We start from the raw sequence: 18,591 nt of genomic DNA, 5'->3' as shown, positions 1-18,591 counted from the left end.
TATGGGATGTGTTGAAAAAAAATACATTGATTGTGTTAAGTGGTGACATAAGGAGATAAGAAATGCAAACAAAAATTTTTTCAAATGCCTTTTTCTTGGTGTGGCAGTTAAAGGGTTAAAACCTCTGGGGTTCGAACGTTCTGACACACAAAGCGAAGCGCCCACGTGACTGAGCAGAAAGTGAAGCTTCGTTTGTCATAGGTCACGTGATTTCTACGTTAACAACAGGTGTGTTCGACATCGGCTGTGGCTGGATGTAACCGATCGGCGAGATTAGCCGCGTTCAGGCGGGGAGGAGCTGAAAACGGAGACGTGAAGTCGGACGCGCTGTGGTTCCCGTAGCTTGCTGCATTTACGTCAGGCATGGCTGATCACGTGCCGTTTGCTTGCTTAATCGGATTAAACATGATTTGTAAGATGTAAACTACATAAAAAGTGAATTATACTGTTTTGAATGTCCATGTATGAGTGGAACTGAAGAGGCTTACAGCATCTGTTTTTACAAGAATAAAGAGTTCAACATAAGCATATATTATTTAAATACCAATGTAGTGGGGTCTACGTTTTTTCATTTCTATTTCCATTTTATTTTGATGAAGATGACACAATATAACATCGCGACTACATGAAAAGAGCTTTAACTGTTATAAAAAATACCGATTTGTGACCATTTGTGGAACTGGGGGCGTGAAAATAAGCACGAAACACACGTGATTGTTGTCATGTGGTGAATCCGACCAATCGTGAAACAGCTGTGTCGTCATTACAGCCCGTGCAGCCCCTCTTCGCGAACTGCGCTGGCTAACTCAGGCGGCTGATCTCGAATCGCTCTCGCGGTACTTAAAAACCATATGACACAATCACGTGCCTGCAGCGCCAGCTTAAGTCGGACAAAAATACTAACCGGAATGCACTGCTTCAAGTCAGCCACCGATCGGTCTGCGCAGCGCCGCATGAAGTCGAACACACCTAACACAAGCTTCGAATCGATGCTTCATCTGGCACGCCCCCTTTTGCTCGACACAAGCTCCGAAGCCCCGCTTCAAATGTAACATCACTAGTAACCACGGTTTGTGTGTATCGATTATTTGCAAAATGGTTTTACTAAACCAAACATGGTTTAACTTTTTTTCAAATCCATGGTTATTTCTTAACTGTAGTAAAACAATGTTTAATTTTCGCAAGGGAAGTCTAACGTTTCGTGTTAGAGAATTAAAGTCCCATTAAGAAGCTAACGTTAACCTAGTTTAAGTTCCCTGCTGAAAAAAACAGCAAGACCAGCATATGTTGTGTTTTGGTGCTGATTTGCAAGTGAACACCAGCTAAACCAGCATTAGCACCAGCTAAACCAGCATTAGCACCAACATCCCATGCTGGTCATACCAGCATATGTTGTGTTTTGGTGCTGGTATGTTGGTGACCACCAGCTAAACCAGCATAGACCAGCATAATTCCCATGCTGGTTTGATGCTGTTTTTTTCAGCAGGGTTATCAACATTAGGGTAACTTAAAGTGGTCATTGCTTTATTGTGTGAGCTTAATATAGTCTAAAGTTTTAATATTTGTCTTATAATATTTGTAAGAAAATAGGAATCCCCACTATTGGGGTACACTATTTAAGCCTTATATTAGAGCTAATTTACATTACATAATAAACATTTTCTGTTCTCCCTGCAGATCCTGTCAATCGAATCACCTGTTACAACTTAGATTTAACGTTGCTTATTTTATAAACCCAAAGGCACTTTTAAGAGCCATTGTTTGCTACACAAAGCCATAGTTCACTGACAAGCTGGGCCATATCACAGGCGATAATTAATGCGGGATTGCCCCGGTTGTCAGGTAACTATGGCTTTGTGTAGTAAATGCTGCTCCATCTCAAAGCAGGTGATGTTGGTGTACTACTAATCAAAGAACCGGCTTTACTGACGAGATGCGCATGACAATCATGTGCGATTTATCGTGCAGCCCTAGTAAGTAGAATTTCTTACATATTCTTGTATATCTCTTTTAATATATATATTTTTTTTGTGGCAATTCTCTTCAGTAAACACATTTTCACTTTAACACATCACAGTCCTAAATTATCTACCACAACAAAATATAAGTGACACTTGGGAATTCTCTGAATGACAATTATCAAATAGACTGCATTCATACTACTATTGCAGATTCTGTAGTTCATCCAAAGCAACCTATTTAATGATTAAAGTTTGGCCTTTATTTTGAATAAATTTATACAGTAGATTGTCACTGTCCAATTGCACAATAGTTACCATAGTACCAGCCAAACCTACTAATGTTACAGAAAGTTCTATTGTAACCTTATGATGTGATTTATGTTTTTGCTGTTTTCTTTTAATGTATTTCTCTTTCCTGTTTTCACATACTTGGTTATACAAAAGCTAAACTCACCATGAAGTAAAAAATATCCTGAATGACATTAACCAATATTCCATTCAGTAAATACACAATGTTGTCATTGCAGCTTGACAAACTCCATGCTACTGGATACAAAGCCAGTTCTGCTTCGTGAAAAGGAGACCAAGAAGCAAAATATTAAGTGTGAGAGATTATCGCCTATGCCCAGGACTACCTTCAGAAGATCGGTTCCTTTTATGAATACCTTTGTGAAGGTGAGATGCATGCACTGTATTTTTAAAGTCACAGTTCACAGCTTGTGTTGAGTAGGCAAAAGATTTGATCAATATTAAAATCTTAAAGGATACATATCATGAAAATCTGACTTTTTCCATGTATAAGTGCTATAATTGGGTCCCCCGTGCTTCTATCAACCTAGAAAATGTAAAAAAAAAAAAAAAACGGTTACGGAAACCATTTTCTGCAAGCATGTGGAAAAAAATAGGTCATTGGCTCCCCTTGTGATGTCAAACGATTCCACTCCTACAAAGTGGCTATTTTAACATGTTATAATAAATTATCTATATGGTATTTTAAGCTAAAACTTTACATACATACTGTGGGGACGCCAAGTCTTATGAAATGTTCCCTTTGAAAGGATAGCTCACTCCATAAAACTGAAATTCAGTCATCAACACCTAAACTCATTGACAGTAAAACGTTGGGAGAGGTTTTTGTTTTTAAATAACCACAAAGTTTGTTAGCACAACACTGGATCTTTTCGAAACATGTGAAGTATTTCAATATTTCTCTAACCTTATACACAGTCAAATAGCACTCCATCAAACCATTCTGTAAGATTTGGCAAACAACAACTTATAAGACAACTGACTCAAACAATTTCTACAGTCCACTGCTTTTACCTGCATAGTATTGTGAGGTTTGAAAGCATTTGCACAAAAAATTTGGGGATGAAGAATTATGGCGTTTATTTTGATAGCAAACTACTATGATTATGTGATTGATCGATATATCATGAATATTAATTAAGACATGGATAGTTGTGCATGGGGTACTTTTAAGGCCATTTCTATTTATAGCTTGCAGCACACTGGCCTACAATCCACTTGGTAATTTGTGACGTAAGGAATACCGTTTCCAGGTCCACGCCTTCACTGATTTTGAGTGAAATCTAAACAGACATTTACAACATGGTAGTTTATTGATTTCATGCATTTAAGCTAAGCTTTTATAAACTCACACTGTGCACTACATTCTCCAGGCTCACGGCACTACCCTTGTACTGTAATGACTGAACGATCATCTGGGATGTCCACATAGAGAGAGAGAGGTTAGAATTGTGATTGTATATCAGTATTTTTGTTTGTTTCCTCAGCATCTGATAGAGCTTTTGGACCCGGAAGGGGTGCTGTGTGATGTCAGACAAACAAGCGGATGGGATTTGGTACAAGCATATACCTGAATAAATACTATGTTAACTTAGGAATTATTATGTTTGGAATGTTTTTTTTGTAGAAGCCATATTTTATTTGTTTTCAGCCCACATACAACATAATTTTTAATGTTTAGGCACACTGACTTAAACAATTGTTTGTAGGGACACACATCAATTGAAATTTGTAAAGTCCTTTTGTAGGTCACTCAGTTACTGAATCAAATGAAAATGAATCTCATTATACTCTTGTATATGAAATGTAGAGCTTACAATGCAGATGGACCATTAGCAGAAATAACACAAAAAAGGAAACCATCAAATGTTGGCTTGAGACATCATACACTTGCGCTGCTGCTAACTTGAAAGCATACATTTTTCTTTAAACAAACATCACACTTGGTGTTATTCTTTGAATTGATAATATATAAGCACTCTGTTTTTTCCTGATCAAAAGATATATTGTATTTGTTATAGTCCTATAGAATCAATCAAATATAGATTTGCACATATCTAATATATCCAATAGTCTATCGTTACCTCAGCTCTAATCTAAAGTGGCAATAAATCTGGTTTGGAAAAATTAGACCATATGATTCAAACACTAAAGAGGTACAGCCCAATCCCATGGTTAAAGGGATTATTTTTTCTAATGAACACAAAGTGTGTTTAACAGAAGAAATACAATTCATAAAGGTTTAGAACAACATGAGGATCAAAAATTATAACAGAATTTTCATTTTTTTGTCAACTATCCCTTTAAAGTCTTATGTTTTAAAACATCCATTATGATTTAACCTGCACAGGTTGGACCCAGGATTCCAGTGGCATTATGATCAGCTGGTTACACTGCACCTCACACCCTGTGACCCACTGGAGAATGCAAACAACTGGAAGAGATGACAAACATGGTGGAGCAGGCGACCACTACAGAGGGACATGTGGAGGCAGCGAACACTATGGAAGGGCAGCTGGAGCAGGCGAGCACTACGAAGGGCCAAGGTAATTAAGACAGATTTTAAGAGTTGCCATTTATATCTGGGTTTCAAGTATTTAACATATGGGTTACCTTAACGCTACCTGTTGTCCAGTGTTTTTCCCATAGAGCTTTATTCAGGTTAAAGGGAAATTCCGCCTTGAAATGATCCTAGGGTTAATAACAAACGTGTACCGAGTTCGACCGTTCACTGGAGTTTGTTTTCATGCTAGTCTAACGTGACCAGTGTTATTGCTAAACGCAAATTAGCATGTTATGGTAGCCTTCGGGGCATCAGTGCATTAAAAACGAAATCGCTATGTCTATACTACTAATAATGCTCAAAATAACCCCACACTTACACTGTAGCACAATGAGGGTCTCTATATGTAAACCGAAGCATTGAGAACTTTGCAAGTGTACAGGCAGTTTATTAAAAAGAAACATTTACCGTTCACGTCTGGATCACATATCCATGCGGGCGCCATCTTGGGAAAACTGAACTCTCGCGTGAAAGCACAACACCTGTTCAGGGCAACAACGTTTCACGCGAGAGTTTAGTTTTCCCAAGATGGCGCCCGCATGGATATGTGATCCAGACGTGAACGGTAAGTGTTTATTTTTAATAAACTGCCTGTACACTTGCAAAGTTCTCAATGCTTCGGTTTACATATAGAGACCCTCATTGTGCTACAGTGTAAGTGTGGGGTTATTTTGAGCATTATTAGTAGTATAGACATAGCGATTTCGTTTTTAATGCACTGATGCCCCGAAGGCTACCATAACATGCTAATTTGCGTTTAGCAATAACACTGGTCACGTTAGACTAGCATGAAAACAAACTCCAGTGAACGGTCGAACTCGGTACACGTTTGTTATTAACCCTAGGATCATTTCAAGGCGGAATTTCCCTTTAAGGCTGATATATTTTCAGCATCAACATTGCAGTGTGTGCATGTGAAATGGTCACATTGCAGGATGCATGAAATCAAGTTGCGAAAATGAACTCAAACATGTCATGTTATAGGGTTTTCTGACATTAAAATAGGTGTCTTTGTCATGTGTCATCAAGACATCAAAAAACACACAATGTGGATTGTCATTTGTTAGTGCAAAAAAATTTAAGAAAAGTTTAAAGCCTCATACATATTACGTGTGACTTTGTTACTGTGCCGCTCGTCTCTTTCAAATAGGTCGTTAGGGGAGTGTCTAAATCTAGTTGTCATAAACAAATGATTAACGTCCACTCCAGTAACTGACTACAGATGGATGACAGGAACTCAACTGCTTTGCTCTTATTGGTATGCACTTCAGAAAGTAGCTCATCATTTGTATAAAGTTAAACTTTTCTCAACCTTGTCTCAAATTTGACACACCTATTCAGAAGCCAACGGTCATTGTCAGTCGGGTCGCCAGAAGTCACCAAGCTTCCATTAAAATAAATGAAATCGCGTCGCACTGCTACTGCTAGTCTGAATGCAGCTTAACTTTGTGCAAATGATGAGCGATTTTCTGGAGCAACTACCAGTGAGAGCCAAGCAGTGGAGTTCATGTCATCCGTCTCTTATCAGTTACTGGAGTGGACGTTACTCATTTGTTTATGACAACCAGATTTAGAAACACCCTCAAACGACCTCTTGAAGAGACGAGCGACAAAATCGCTTATGTGAATGTACCTTTAGTCTTTTCACTTGTCAGGGCACCGTCAATCAAGTCTATTCCACTAGAGCAGTGTTCTTCAACCCTTCTCCTGGAGGATAGTGATGGGTCGTTCGCGAACGAGCGGCTCTTAGAGCTGATTCTTTGTAGCGAACGAGCAGAGCCGAATCTTCAGACGCATGCAGGGGAGCCGGCTCTTCTAAGGGAGCCGAGCCAGAAGAGCCGAATCTATGAAAAGAGCCGGACTGCCATCACTAAAATGTAGAGCCAGCGCTTGAGCCGAAAGAGCCGAATCAATGGAAAGAGCCGGACTGCCCATCACTACTGGAGGACCCCCTTCCAGAAAGTTTTAGATGTCTCCTTATTTAAAACACCTGAACCAACTCATCAGCCTCCTTCCAGAATGTCTTCCTAACAAGCTGATACATTAAAACAGGTGTGTTGATTAAGGAGACATGTAAAACATTCTGGAAGGAGGTCCTCCAGGACCAGGGTTGAAGAACACTGCACTAGAGTAATGCCTTAATAAATTCAACTCCGTTCCACATTTTAGTTGCTGCTTCCTCAAATCCGTTTCGCTTGTCTAATTTAGAGTCCCTATAAATTAAACTCCATTTTGTTTTTGTTTTTACTACTTTGCATGATGCACTTCCACAACACGCCAAACAAAGCTTTTAGGTTATAAAAGCATTTTTTTAATATTAAAATGCACCAGAATACAAGAAAATGGTATCTACCCCAGTAAATATTTTAGACCCACCCACATTTTTTTGTTTCTGATGCCCATGTTTAGTACCAGACACACATTACAACTAAGCATTTTGTCTTTTTTTTTATTAATGGATATATGACTGGACTGTAATCTTCTATCCTACAGGTGGACCAAAGCTTATGCCTGATAAGAAAAAGCTTAAAAGGAGTAAGTGTACGTAAACATGGATGCTTTTATCAGTGTGTTGACATTGGTATTTTACCCCTGGTTATTTGTTATAGTTCTATTGCTTATTTCTCTAACTACTTACAACAGTCACAAAGGTTAGACAGTCATAAAAGAAATGTATAGTGTAGACCATATGCAGAGTCTAATATAGGATTCAAATACTTCCTTGTGGGTAATAAATAACATTGACATCATAATTGTTAGGTAGATACTTTCTGTGTTTAGTCTTTTTGAATTGCAGGCTAAGAAGGAACAGAAAAATCCATGATCAGATGCTGTAAATATCAACAGTGACCCACTGTGTTACTTAAACTTAATGCATATAGCCAAACATAATCTAAACATCATGCTAAAAATGAAATTCATGTGTTTGCTTTTTTGTTTTGTTGTTTCCTTAATAGAGCAAAGCAGACATTTTGGTGGACTGGGAGCCCTGTCCAGTATGGTATGTAATCTTCTGTTTGCTTGCTTTATCAATTAATGCATGCATTATTTATTTATTTTTATTTATTTATTCACTTTAACTTTGTTTGTTTTTTTATTTGGCTACAATAACTTTCTTATCTGAACTGTTTCACAAATGACAAAAATAGAAACTTATATTTATAAAAGACATGTTATAATTTGTGCTCCACACTTTCTCTTCTGTTTTAGTGATGAGATTTGGACCCATCCCTGGCAGCCAAAGGATTCTCTCCAAATTAATTAAAATAATTAAATAAAAATTGTGTTACACTAAAATTCCATTTTGGTTTCTGACTATTTATTAAATTTTTCTGTGCTGCATTTGAAGTCGTATTGTGCTTCTGTAGTGGTAAAAGGTGGAAATGTTCAAGAAATTCAAGAAATGTGATGCATGGAGTTTCTTTATTCTTTACGCCATTCCAGCATCTATGGCTATTTTCATGGTGAGAGGGACAATTTGACATTTCCAATTTGCCTAACTAGCATGTTTTTGGCCTTTGGGAGGAAACCGGAGTAAATTCATGCTGACACAGGGAGAACATGTAAACTCCACACAGAAAGGCCACCTCACCTGAGCACTGCATAGTTTAGCTCCAACCCTAATCAAACTTAACCACCTGTGATTGTCTAGTGATCATGAAGACCTTGATAAGCTTGCTCAGGTGTGTTTGATCAGGGTTGGAGCTAAAATCTGCAGTGCTCTGGCCCTCCTGGTTCTTCATCAGTCAACATGTCAAATGTTCTTTAATGTTTTGGGGAATTAATATTAAGTAGTGTTTAGTAAATTTAACCCTGCAGTAAACCCAGCAATATGTAACACTGCTGATGCTTCAACTGCTGGAAGGGATGAGGGATTATTAGTTAACTTGATGGGGCGGTTTCCCGGGCAGGGATTAGACTAGTCCTAGACTAAAACATTTTTAAGAGCTGTCCAAACTGAAAACAACTTGCACTGACATATCTTAAAATACATCAGGGCCCTTTGTTTTGCTCCAAAATGCACACAGGTAATGTTTTTAGTTAGGTATGTTTGTTCAAACTAGTTATATTTCCTAATTAAACTAAGGCCTAGTCCTGGATTAAGCTAATCTCGGTCCGGGAAACCACCCCAATGTCTGTTTTTGCCAGTGTTTAACTATTTGATATGTGTGAAGGATTTTGAGCAATGAAAAAAACTTTCGTATGTATCATGCATTAAAATATATGACCTTTGATGCCTTTTGATGATTTAAATAAAATCTCCATACAATCTGAGCATGTCTGTGTTTTACTCTCGACTAATACTCTCTTCTTTTAACATTACTGGTAATTAACATAGCGCCATCTAATGGTTGTAAATGAATAACACAATAGGTCTAAATATATTAATACAAAATAGCATCTATACATACTGTAAAATACATTTTAAAAAGTAGTAATAAGCATAAAGACATATTAAAGAGATTTTATTCATATATATATATATATATATCTACAATAAAAGTCCAAAAGTTGTAAATAGTTTTAATTAAACAACACAAGGGACATAAATATATATATATTTATAAAACTCATCACAGTTGAACCGTAAACAGAACAAAGTCATTAAACTCCATGACAACCATACTGTAGAACTTATCGTTGTCATAGAGACATTATGACATCACAATCGGTGCCTATAAAACGCTCAGCCAGATGAAACCGGTATCATTTGACTGATCTGAACGCTTGCCTTTGGTTGACTCCAAACGCTACTGTACAGATTATCAAGTGAATTTGCAGACTTTCCAAAAGTTCGCAACTTTAAACTGCTTGACGCACTGTGTACGGACAGACAGTTTACTTAGATTTCAACCCTCTGTGAACCGAGTCTAAGCACAGTTAAGTCTGCAGTTATCTTTTCACATCATGTTTCGTCCTGTAACACCATTGTCCGACAAGGACATGGAAGGAGCAGATGTTGAAAATATGGATCTGCCGAATGCTGTGCCGAACTTTGACTATGTCCCTGATTTCGGACTTTCGTCACAAGTCGGGCGCGCTGCCGGTTCTTTAAATCCATTTGAAGGAGGAGAGGAGGAGGAGGAGATGATGGATGTTTATCCAACACATGAGGCGAAACGCCAAAAAGGTAAGATGCGAGTTAAAGCAAAAAGTCTGACTTTCATGCTGATAAGTTTACATAAAGTTATTGTGTTGTTAATGTACGCGTACATTTAGACACACCAGGTGGTGCTCGTGTACTTGATATTTTACCCGCCGTTTTTCTTGACCGGCAGAATACGCAAACAAATTTTGATTCCATTAATTTAACAAAAAGCGACCAGAATTAATAATCCTCACAATTTAAGATAAGAATTACGCCGTATGAGGTCTTGTTTTTTATTATCCTTCACGAAAATTAACTGGTTTTTATGAGGTAAAAGTGTAGTAACCATGTTTATTGGTGTATTGAGTACTATTAGCAAAGCCATGGTTATTTTGTGGTAACAATGGTTTTAATAAAGTACCGTTAACCATGTTTTGTTGGATGTATGTTTCACTTTCATAATGGATGTATAACATAATAAATAGTTAGCAGTGCATACTGTTGTTATCCAGACTGTTTTGTTCATTTACTGAAGCCAATGTTGTGTACTATTTTTATTTTTGCTTGCTTGTTTTCTCATGATCACAACTTAATTTCTCGTTATCTCAAGTTAACAAAAGTTGTATTTTTTGTGATGTGATGAAAGCTCTTGGGTTCTTAATATGTATGTACATGAACGGGTTGTATTGTTTGAAGACAGCAGAGGTATATTTTGGTAAATTAGGGGATGAACAAATTAGGTTTTACTTAGATCAGGGATTCGTTTAAGATGAAATCGATCCGTCAGTATGTAGTTGACAAATTGATAGTGGTGAATTTAGGGACCGTCTCTAAAGTTACTCCTTAATATACACGTTTCTACTTTATACAGCATTTAAATGGAATAACTTTTAGTCAACAAACAGTCACAAACCCAACTGTTTTCATATGGTTGTCGGCTCTTATGTACACGTTTACTTATATAGTTATTAATATAATTGTTAATTACTATTAAAGATAGAATCGTAAATTATTACTTTAAAGATGATCCCTAAATTCACACACATTATGGGGTGGTTTCCCGGGAAGAGATATCTTAAACCAGGACTAGGCCTTAATTTATTTAGGAAATATAACTAGTTTTAACAAACATGCCTTACTAAAAACATTACTTGTGTGCATTTTGAGGCAAAACAAAGGGCACTGATGTATTTTAAGATATGTCAGTGCAAGTTCCTTTCAGTTTGGACAGCTCTTATTTATATATCTTATACGTTTTTATGTAATTATTAGCTACACGTATGCATCAGCAGTTCACTTTAAAATACACTAAATATTATGGACAGGAAATTACATTATGACATTTGGATTGTCAGGATAACAACTTTTTGTTGTCTCGAGATCCCCAGAAGATGGGGTCGTGATCACGAGAAAGGCAAAAATAATATTAATGCACATTCTCTCTTGCTTCAATACAATTTAGACAATAAGAAAAATTATAATTTCAAATGAAGGCATTACTTTATTGAATTATTTTATACAGTTGAATAAATAATAGATTAAAAGAAGTGACACGTTTTAGACACATATTGATCATTTCAGTTAAAGCATTCATTTCATAACATTATTTATTGAATTGCAGTGTTGGGATGGAGATGTGATGATGGTGGAATGGATTTTGTCCTACCAAGTGCGGTCCCTGACATTGTCCCGAACAACGGACATTTGTTAGACAGACGCGCCGGGAGTTCACATCCACGAGGAGGAGTAAAGGAGTTTACTCCTGCATTTGAGGAGGCGAACAGCCCCACAGGTCAGATGGAAATTTTGTGTTCCTGACAATCTTTAAATCTGTACCATGTTTGTTCCTCAATAGTTTTGTTGGCCCTTGCAGATTCTGATATCTTACTACATTAATGTCAGTAAAATAAAGCATCTTACAATAAGATATTAAGTTTAGACCATTTTTCTAGTGTGTTTTAAACTCTTATTTTAACAGCATTATTAATGCAATAATCATTGCTGTATTTTTAGGAATTTGTTATAAAGAATTAGATACTCAATTACATATACATATTTAATCAAATAGTATCTGGGTGGACAGTTTGTTAAATGTGTTTATTAAGTATTATTACTGACCACGGTTCTTTGTCATTCTCTTTTGTCATAATGAATTTTCTAATAGTTTATCATTTGTTTTTGTTTTTCTTTTTTGGTGTAGAAAAATGCGAGAATAAAGTCTTGAAATCATTAAAGAAGGGATGGAATAAAGTAAAGCAGCCATTCCTTCATAATGATAAAGTGGAAACACTGATTCCTTCAGAGGTTTGTTACATCATTACATTTAATACAACTATCTGTCCATTTATAGACATGTTTCCATCTAGGTTTTGTTATCGACCAAGTGAATATACGTATTAAAGGTTTTCTATTTAAATGGTGCTAAAATGGTGTCCGTTGTGATATCACGAATGATGAAAGCGACATTACTTTTGGTCTATCACAAAAAATCTGATCTTGAGCAAATTATCTACCTAATTTCTCTAATGCTTTTACAATAAAAGCTTAGCCAGGTCCAGTCTGATGTTTGTGGTCTCGGTAATTTAAAATAAATGTGCTTTCACCAAAATGACCCGATTATGAGGACAAAAAATGTAATATTTAGGAGAATAAACATGAATAATTTTATGGATAAGTGATTGACATTTCAGCACTTCATGAAGTAAGTTCAGTGCAGCTCTGTGTATATGGAGGATCGACTCTGCAAATCAAAACAGAAAGTCTCAGGCTGCAATAAGAGCGTCTATTGTTTGCTGTTATGCCCTTCAGAGGTTGCGCGTGATGAAGATCTATCATGTGACATCACATTTATTTGCGTTAAAGCTATTTTTTTATATATATTTTTTTTTTGAGGTATTGACATTGCGTTTATGCGCTAAAGCATTTTTTTGCTAAAAAGCCTTGGATGGAAACATGGCTTCTAAACATGTCTGGAAACATTTATCTGTCTGTCCGTCTGTCTGACCCACCTCTGGTCTTCTCCACAGCTTAATGCACATTCAGCTAATCCTAATGTAAAGGATGGTGCTGGTCTGGCCAGCTCTGAATTAAACAATAAGATCAAACCGGAAAAACAACGAATGGCATTCTTTGACTGTCTCCGGAGGGGCAAGGTGGAGTCAGTGCCGACTCCCCTGCTTAAAGCGGATCCAGCTATTCCTGATGTTAGGGAAGTTGTTGATCCTGCATCACAGTCAAAGACCTACGTTGGTCCGAAGAAACAGAAACAAAAGGCTTCAAAGAGCCGCAAATCTAACCTCCAGGGAGAAAAAGTGACTGTTGTGCCAACTCAACAGCCCAAGGCTATTTCAGATATTCCTGTTGGCATGGATGTTCCTGCTCTGGCCGGCCCCCAATCAAAACCAAAGATTCGTCCGGATAAACGCATGACATTGACGCAACGCTTCTTTGGATGCTTCCGGAGGGGCAAAGTGGAGTCGATGCCGACTTCACAGATTGAGGCCGATCCAGCTATCCCTGATGCCAGGGAAGTTGTTGATCTGGCAGATTCTCAATCGAAGAGTGTTGGCTTAAAGAAACAAAAACAAAAGGCTTCAAAGAGCCGCTCATTTCACAACCCTTGGAGTAAAAAAGGGAAGAGTAAAGTGAAAAAAGATGCCAATCCAGCTTTTCCTGATGCCATGGATGATGTGGATCTGGCCAGTTCTGGTGGCATCGCTGCAGCCAATGCCAGGCTACAGACATTAGGTGCCATTCCAGAGAATATTGGGTTAAAAGGTGGTGGAAATCCTGACCCAAATAAAGCAAAAAATCCTGGGTCAAAAGATGTTGGAAGTCCTGAGGCAAAAGGTTGTAAAAATCCCAGGCCAAAAGCTCTTAAAGCTCTTGAAAATCCCAGACGTTTTTGGGGTCCTAACCCAGGTAGATTTGTAATTCCCACACCAAAAGCTTTGGAAAATACCAGACGTTTTTGGGATCCTAACCCAGCGAGATTTAAAACTCGCAGACGAAAATTTGTTGGAAAACCCGCAATAGGTTGGATTCGTAACCCAACTAAATTTAAAATTACCCCACCAAAAGCCCTTGAAAATCCCAGAGATCCCTCGCCAGAAGATGATAAAGTTGTCAGGCCAAAAGTTATAGATGTTGTTCAAGAAGCTTTTGAACCGCCAAGCGAGAAGAAACGAGCTAAACGCTCTGTGCTTAGAGGTGAGTGTACTGACTTCATTACTCCTACTTTGCATCAATAAGTGAAATGGTTTCTTCATCATATTCTTCTGTACCTGGAAATGTATGCTGTACCTTTCATCTGTGAGTATATGAGTGTTAACATGTACTGTCACCTCATCATTTTTCTGTGTGTTTTTCAGAGCCTTTTGATTCTGAATATCAACTCTTGTATGAAGTGCTTGGGGAAGGTTGCGGTGGCAGAGTGTACAAAGGGATCCGTATATCGGATGACACTCCGGTAATGCACTCGTATTTATATCAAACACAATGTTTGCTGAAATTTGTATGTTCACTTGATCTAAACCATGTTTTAAAGTTTGTAGATTCTCAAACCTTAAAGTTATGTGTGAGGTGTCAGGTGAGCCGCTTTAGTCAGCTCAAGAGAAATTAACTTTTGTTGTTTTTCTCTTTACAGGTTGCCATCAAGCAAATAAACAAACAAAAGTGTGAACGCACGATTCAGATTGTAAGTTGTCATAAAATTTGATGAAGTGAACTAAACAGAAAATAGACAGTATAGCGATTACGCACCAATACAAGATATTTGTTTTATCTAATTGTAATTTGTTGACCATTTTTTTCTCCAGCCTGGATACCCCAAACCACTTATTCCAGAAGTGGCGCTGCTGCTTAAGTTAGGAGAAGCGCCCTCATGCCCCAATGTCATACAGATGTATGACTGGTACGAGACTAAACACTTTTACACGCTCATGTTGGAGTACCCACTGCACAGCGAGTCCTTGTGGGATTTTGTTACAAGTCATAGAGGACTAAGTGAAAATACAGCAAGACATCTCATGCGTCAGGCGGTACTGGCAGTGCAACACTGTCTGGATAAAGGAGTTTTCCACACCGACATCCATCCCGGAAACTTCTTGGTGCAGCAATCAACAATGACCCTGAAGTTAATTGACTTTGGGGATGGACATTATCTGACGCATGATGATGTCTGTGATTCCGATGACTTAACGGGTGAGCTGCATTTTTTAATAAAGCGTATAAACCTGTTGTTTCTTTTACAAAATGACTCAACATGATGTTTTGTGTACAGGAGCTCTATGTGGCACCCCGCCTGAGCTCTACAAGAAATTCCGCGCTGTGCCAGCAAACGTCTGGGCCTTAGGTTCTGTGCTGTACTTCATGGTGCATGGAGATTTATCAAGGAATTTATCAAAGGGTGAGTGAAAATGACTGATCAACATGCACACACAAAGTCTCTGATCAAATCCACAATAAATATGATCAGATGATACGGTCTGTCTGGCAAGATGTTAGATTTTATTGTGTTTAGCTAAACAGTCATTTAGTGGCTCGCCGATGTATTACATCACTGTGCCATCATCTTAACCTGAGGTACTGTCTGTCTGTGACCAGGGTAGGGCTGGGTATCGTTCAAAATCTTTCGATCCGGTGCCAATTTCAATACCTCAGTTTCGATACCGGTTCCTAACGATACTTTTTCCCGATACCATATGTTTTAAAATCCATTTAAACATTAACAAAAATACATTAAACACAAAACTTTTATTTTTCACCTTAATCAAAACAAATTCTGGTAACATTTCTCACTCAGGGTAACATTATTAATACAACTGGTTGTGCTTTTGGATAGGGGTGCGCCAGCAGACACACTCATCGGTTTTTGTTTTATGAAAATAAGGAAACAAAAATAAAGAAATTAAGAATATAACTAGCACTGCTTTATTTTATGAAATGTAAAATGGTCTTTAGCTTGGACTAGCGGAATTGAAATAAGTGAGTTCATTATGCTGCAACTTTGACAAAAAGTTAAAATATTTAAATGGGTGACTGAGTTTCACTGGGAAGATTTGTATGCATGTTTGTTTGTTTTTGTAAACAAAGAACTGTAATACTCAACTTCATAATTATCAAAATATTAAATAGCCTACATTTGGGATTTTTAAAATGAGTAGCAAATGCGTTAAATTGAATTTTAGTTTGTTTAAAATAATAAGCCAGGCTTGTAAGCAGTGTTGGGCTGCTTAACTTTAAACCATAGACTGTAAAAAATAGGTTTAAACGCATCGTCCATTTTGGGAGACGAGGGCATGAAGTCTTGCGATGCTGCGGAACCAGGCACGAGTAACAAGCATTGAGAGACACAGGCTGCGCGCGTGCTTTAAATTGAAACCCCTCGTCACTTTAGGAGAAGCGCCGTTTTGGTTGACTTTCACGGAGACAGCACGGCAATACTTGCGCTCACTCAATTGGTTACACTGTCACAAAGCCTTTCTGTACATTTCTCATATTGTATCCTTTTTACACGTGTGTTGGGTGACTGTGAGTATCTTCCGAAATCTTCTCCGTCACGTGGTGGTGGACAGCCAATCGCCGGCGCTTTAGGTCCTTACATGCAAGTACAGGCTCACACAGACACAGCCGCTTGGCTTTTGGAACCGAAATTTGGCACCGAAAGATAAACCATTTTTCGATACTCAAAGTATCAAAGGTTTTCGTTCGATACCATAAAAGTATCGACGTGTGATACCCAGCCCTAGACCAGGGTCCCTTTAGATGATAGACAGACAGGCAGACTTTTTTGCAGTATTATTAAATGACAACAAAAGCGTCTCTTTATGCCGTCATCATTATTGTCATTTGTGTGTCATGATGACTAACCAGCTCTCTCATAAATCATGTACAGAAATCTGTGATCTGTTAAGATGGTGCCTGGCCAAGAATCGAAGTGATCGTCCGACGCTCAAGCAGATCTTAGATCATGACTGGTTTAAAACTGAGTCTGACGAAGAAGAGCTACTCGTATACAAAATGAGGTAACAGACCTTTTCAAGAAGGAAACTGCATTTTGCAGATTACATGCTTTTTATTTTGTGTAGTTAGTTGTATAGTAAGATTGTTTTAAATATACATTTTCATCACTACAGGGCACTATCCACACAAAAATGAAAAGGATGAAGCTGAATGACTGAAGGAGAGGGAAATGATTGGAGATGCTGTTTTCATCATCCTGAGACGTATGGAGTTTGAAGGAGGTATGAATGAATGCTTTTTTAACTATAATCGCATAATCTCGTGCATAATCAAAGTTTACTGTTAAGGGAGTGTCTTGCGTGTATTTTGTGAACGTGAGCGTCTCTTTTATCATAAATGGTTTTGACGCGTGTGCAGCAGGAACTTATTTTGACAAAACACGTGATGCACATGGTTCACATGACGCAACAAACAAATATTTTAAAAACGCAAGCAACACACATGACACTCCGAACACTTATTTTTAATTAGCATCCCTCGGATGAGCAGTCACGAGCCGCCACTGATATTGTGGCTTTAAGGTTCTAGATATACTATAAATATGATGACTAAAAATTAAATGTTGACATTTTCTTTCTTTCTCATCTTCAGGTTGTATTTCAGACTTCATGAACACAGACCGCTGGCTGAACGTCTGATGCAGATCCTGTCTCATCCTTGAACACATTTAAAAAAAAAATTTAATTCTTAATGTTTTTATATTTTAAAGTTGTAAAATAAAGTATCTAATATATAGTAAGTTCTCTATAGAATCAGCGATGTCTGGCTCTCTCTCTAGGGTTTTTTTTCTCCTAGGAGTTTAGGGAGTCAGGTTTATTAATGTAAAGCTGCTTTGAATGTGAAAAGTGCTACAGTTTATAAATAAAATTGAATTGATATGGAAGACCTTTTTTATGTTTCATGTTTTAATCTGCTTTTTTATTTGATCAAACTGATTAACTTGGGTTACTTATGTACATGTTTTTCATATGCAATATCAAACCCTTGACCTTGGTATAAAATACTGCGACTTAACGTAGTAAATTCAATCAGACACAATGTTAAACCTGATGCTGTTTGACTTGAAGCAGTGCATTCCGGTTAGTATTTTTGTCCGACTTCAGCTGGCACTGCAGGCACGTGACTGTGTCATATGGTTTCTAAGTACCGCGAGAGCATTTCGAGAGTAGCCGGCTAGCTCAGCCGGTGCAGCTTCTCCAGAGCGGCTGCCCGGAGTTGTGATGACGTAACAGCTTTACGTGATTGATCAAATTCAGCATCTAATTCACTTCATTTGCGATTAAAAACAAGGAAACACGGCGCACACGTCACTACGGCAAGCAGCAGGTGTCCGGCTTGACGGCTCCGTCTTCAGTTCCTCCCTCGACTGCAAGTGGCAAACCTCGCCGATCGGTCTGCGCAGCGCTGGATGAACTCGAACACACCTATATAGTAGGTGAACAGCACTACTTCTCGTACTCTTTGCGTACTGTATGTCAGGAATTTGAAACGAAGAAGAACCCAAATGCGGACGTGATGAAACACAGGACTTTATTAAAACAAACAGGGTAAAAAAAGGAAAACAAAAACCCACGAGGGGGCAAACAGAACAGGGCAAACACAAATCAAACAAAATTACACTGAACACTATTGCTTAAAACACGAAC

The 18,591-nt window shown here is 37.9% G+C and overlaps 2 protein-coding genes across 4 annotated transcripts in view; both read left to right on the top strand.

Moving 5' to 3' along the window:
• The first annotated feature begins 424 nt into the window (after positions 1–424).
• Positions 425–18,591, top strand: part of LOC129416379 (uncharacterized) — a 64,776-nt gene continuing 46,609 nt past the window's right edge. The window contains exons 1-4 of one of the 3 annotated variants that reach the window (XM_073872900.1): positions 425–1,973; positions 2,489–2,636; positions 3,758–3,826; positions 4,621–4,816. The gene's annotated coding sequence lies outside the window, so the exon portion shown is untranslated. Of the gene's footprint in view, positions 1,974–2,488; positions 2,637–3,643; positions 3,713–3,757; positions 3,827–4,620; positions 4,817–18,591 lie in introns of all 3 variants that reach the window. The other 2 variants (XM_073872896.1, XM_073872891.1) reach the window with 2 other exon arrangements.
• LOC141368768 (uncharacterized) lies at positions 10,963–17,828 on the top strand. The gene is made up of 10 exons (XM_073872901.1): positions 10,963–11,714; positions 12,123–12,226; positions 12,949–14,131; positions 14,293–14,390; positions 14,568–14,618; positions 14,740–15,124; positions 15,204–15,329; positions 16,818–16,947; positions 17,059–17,166; positions 17,537–17,828. Exons 1-9 carry the CDS (start codon positions 11,573–11,575, stop codon positions 17,078–17,080), a joined length of 2,241 nt encoding a protein of 746 aa, XP_073729002.1. The 5' UTR covers positions 10,963–11,572; the 3' UTR covers positions 17,081–17,166; positions 17,537–17,828.

The sequence above is a fragment of the Misgurnus anguillicaudatus genome, chromosome 11 (assembly GCF_027580225.2).
Source record: "Misgurnus anguillicaudatus chromosome 11, ASM2758022v2, whole genome shotgun sequence".
Classification (NCBI taxonomy): Eukaryota; Metazoa; Chordata; class Actinopteri; order Cypriniformes; family Cobitidae; genus Misgurnus; species Misgurnus anguillicaudatus.
The sequence above is the reverse complement of the archived record's forward strand: the minus strand, read 5'-3'. Positions and strand labels throughout refer to the sequence as shown.

Excerpts from the sequence above, each read along its gene's own strand:
- LOC141368768 (XM_073872901.1), top strand. The coding sequence starts at position 11,573 with ATGGATTTTGTCCTACCAAGTGCGGTCCCTGACATTGTCCCGAACAAC. Across the intron at positions 11,715-12,122 it reads GGAGGCGAACAGCCCCACAG|AAAAATGCGAGAATAAAGTC; the intron begins GTCAGATGGAAA and ends TTTTTGGTGTAG. Across the intron at positions 14,391-14,567 it reads GTATATCGGATGACACTCCG|GTTGCCATCAAGCAAATAAA; the intron begins GTAATGCACTCG and ends TTCTCTTTACAG.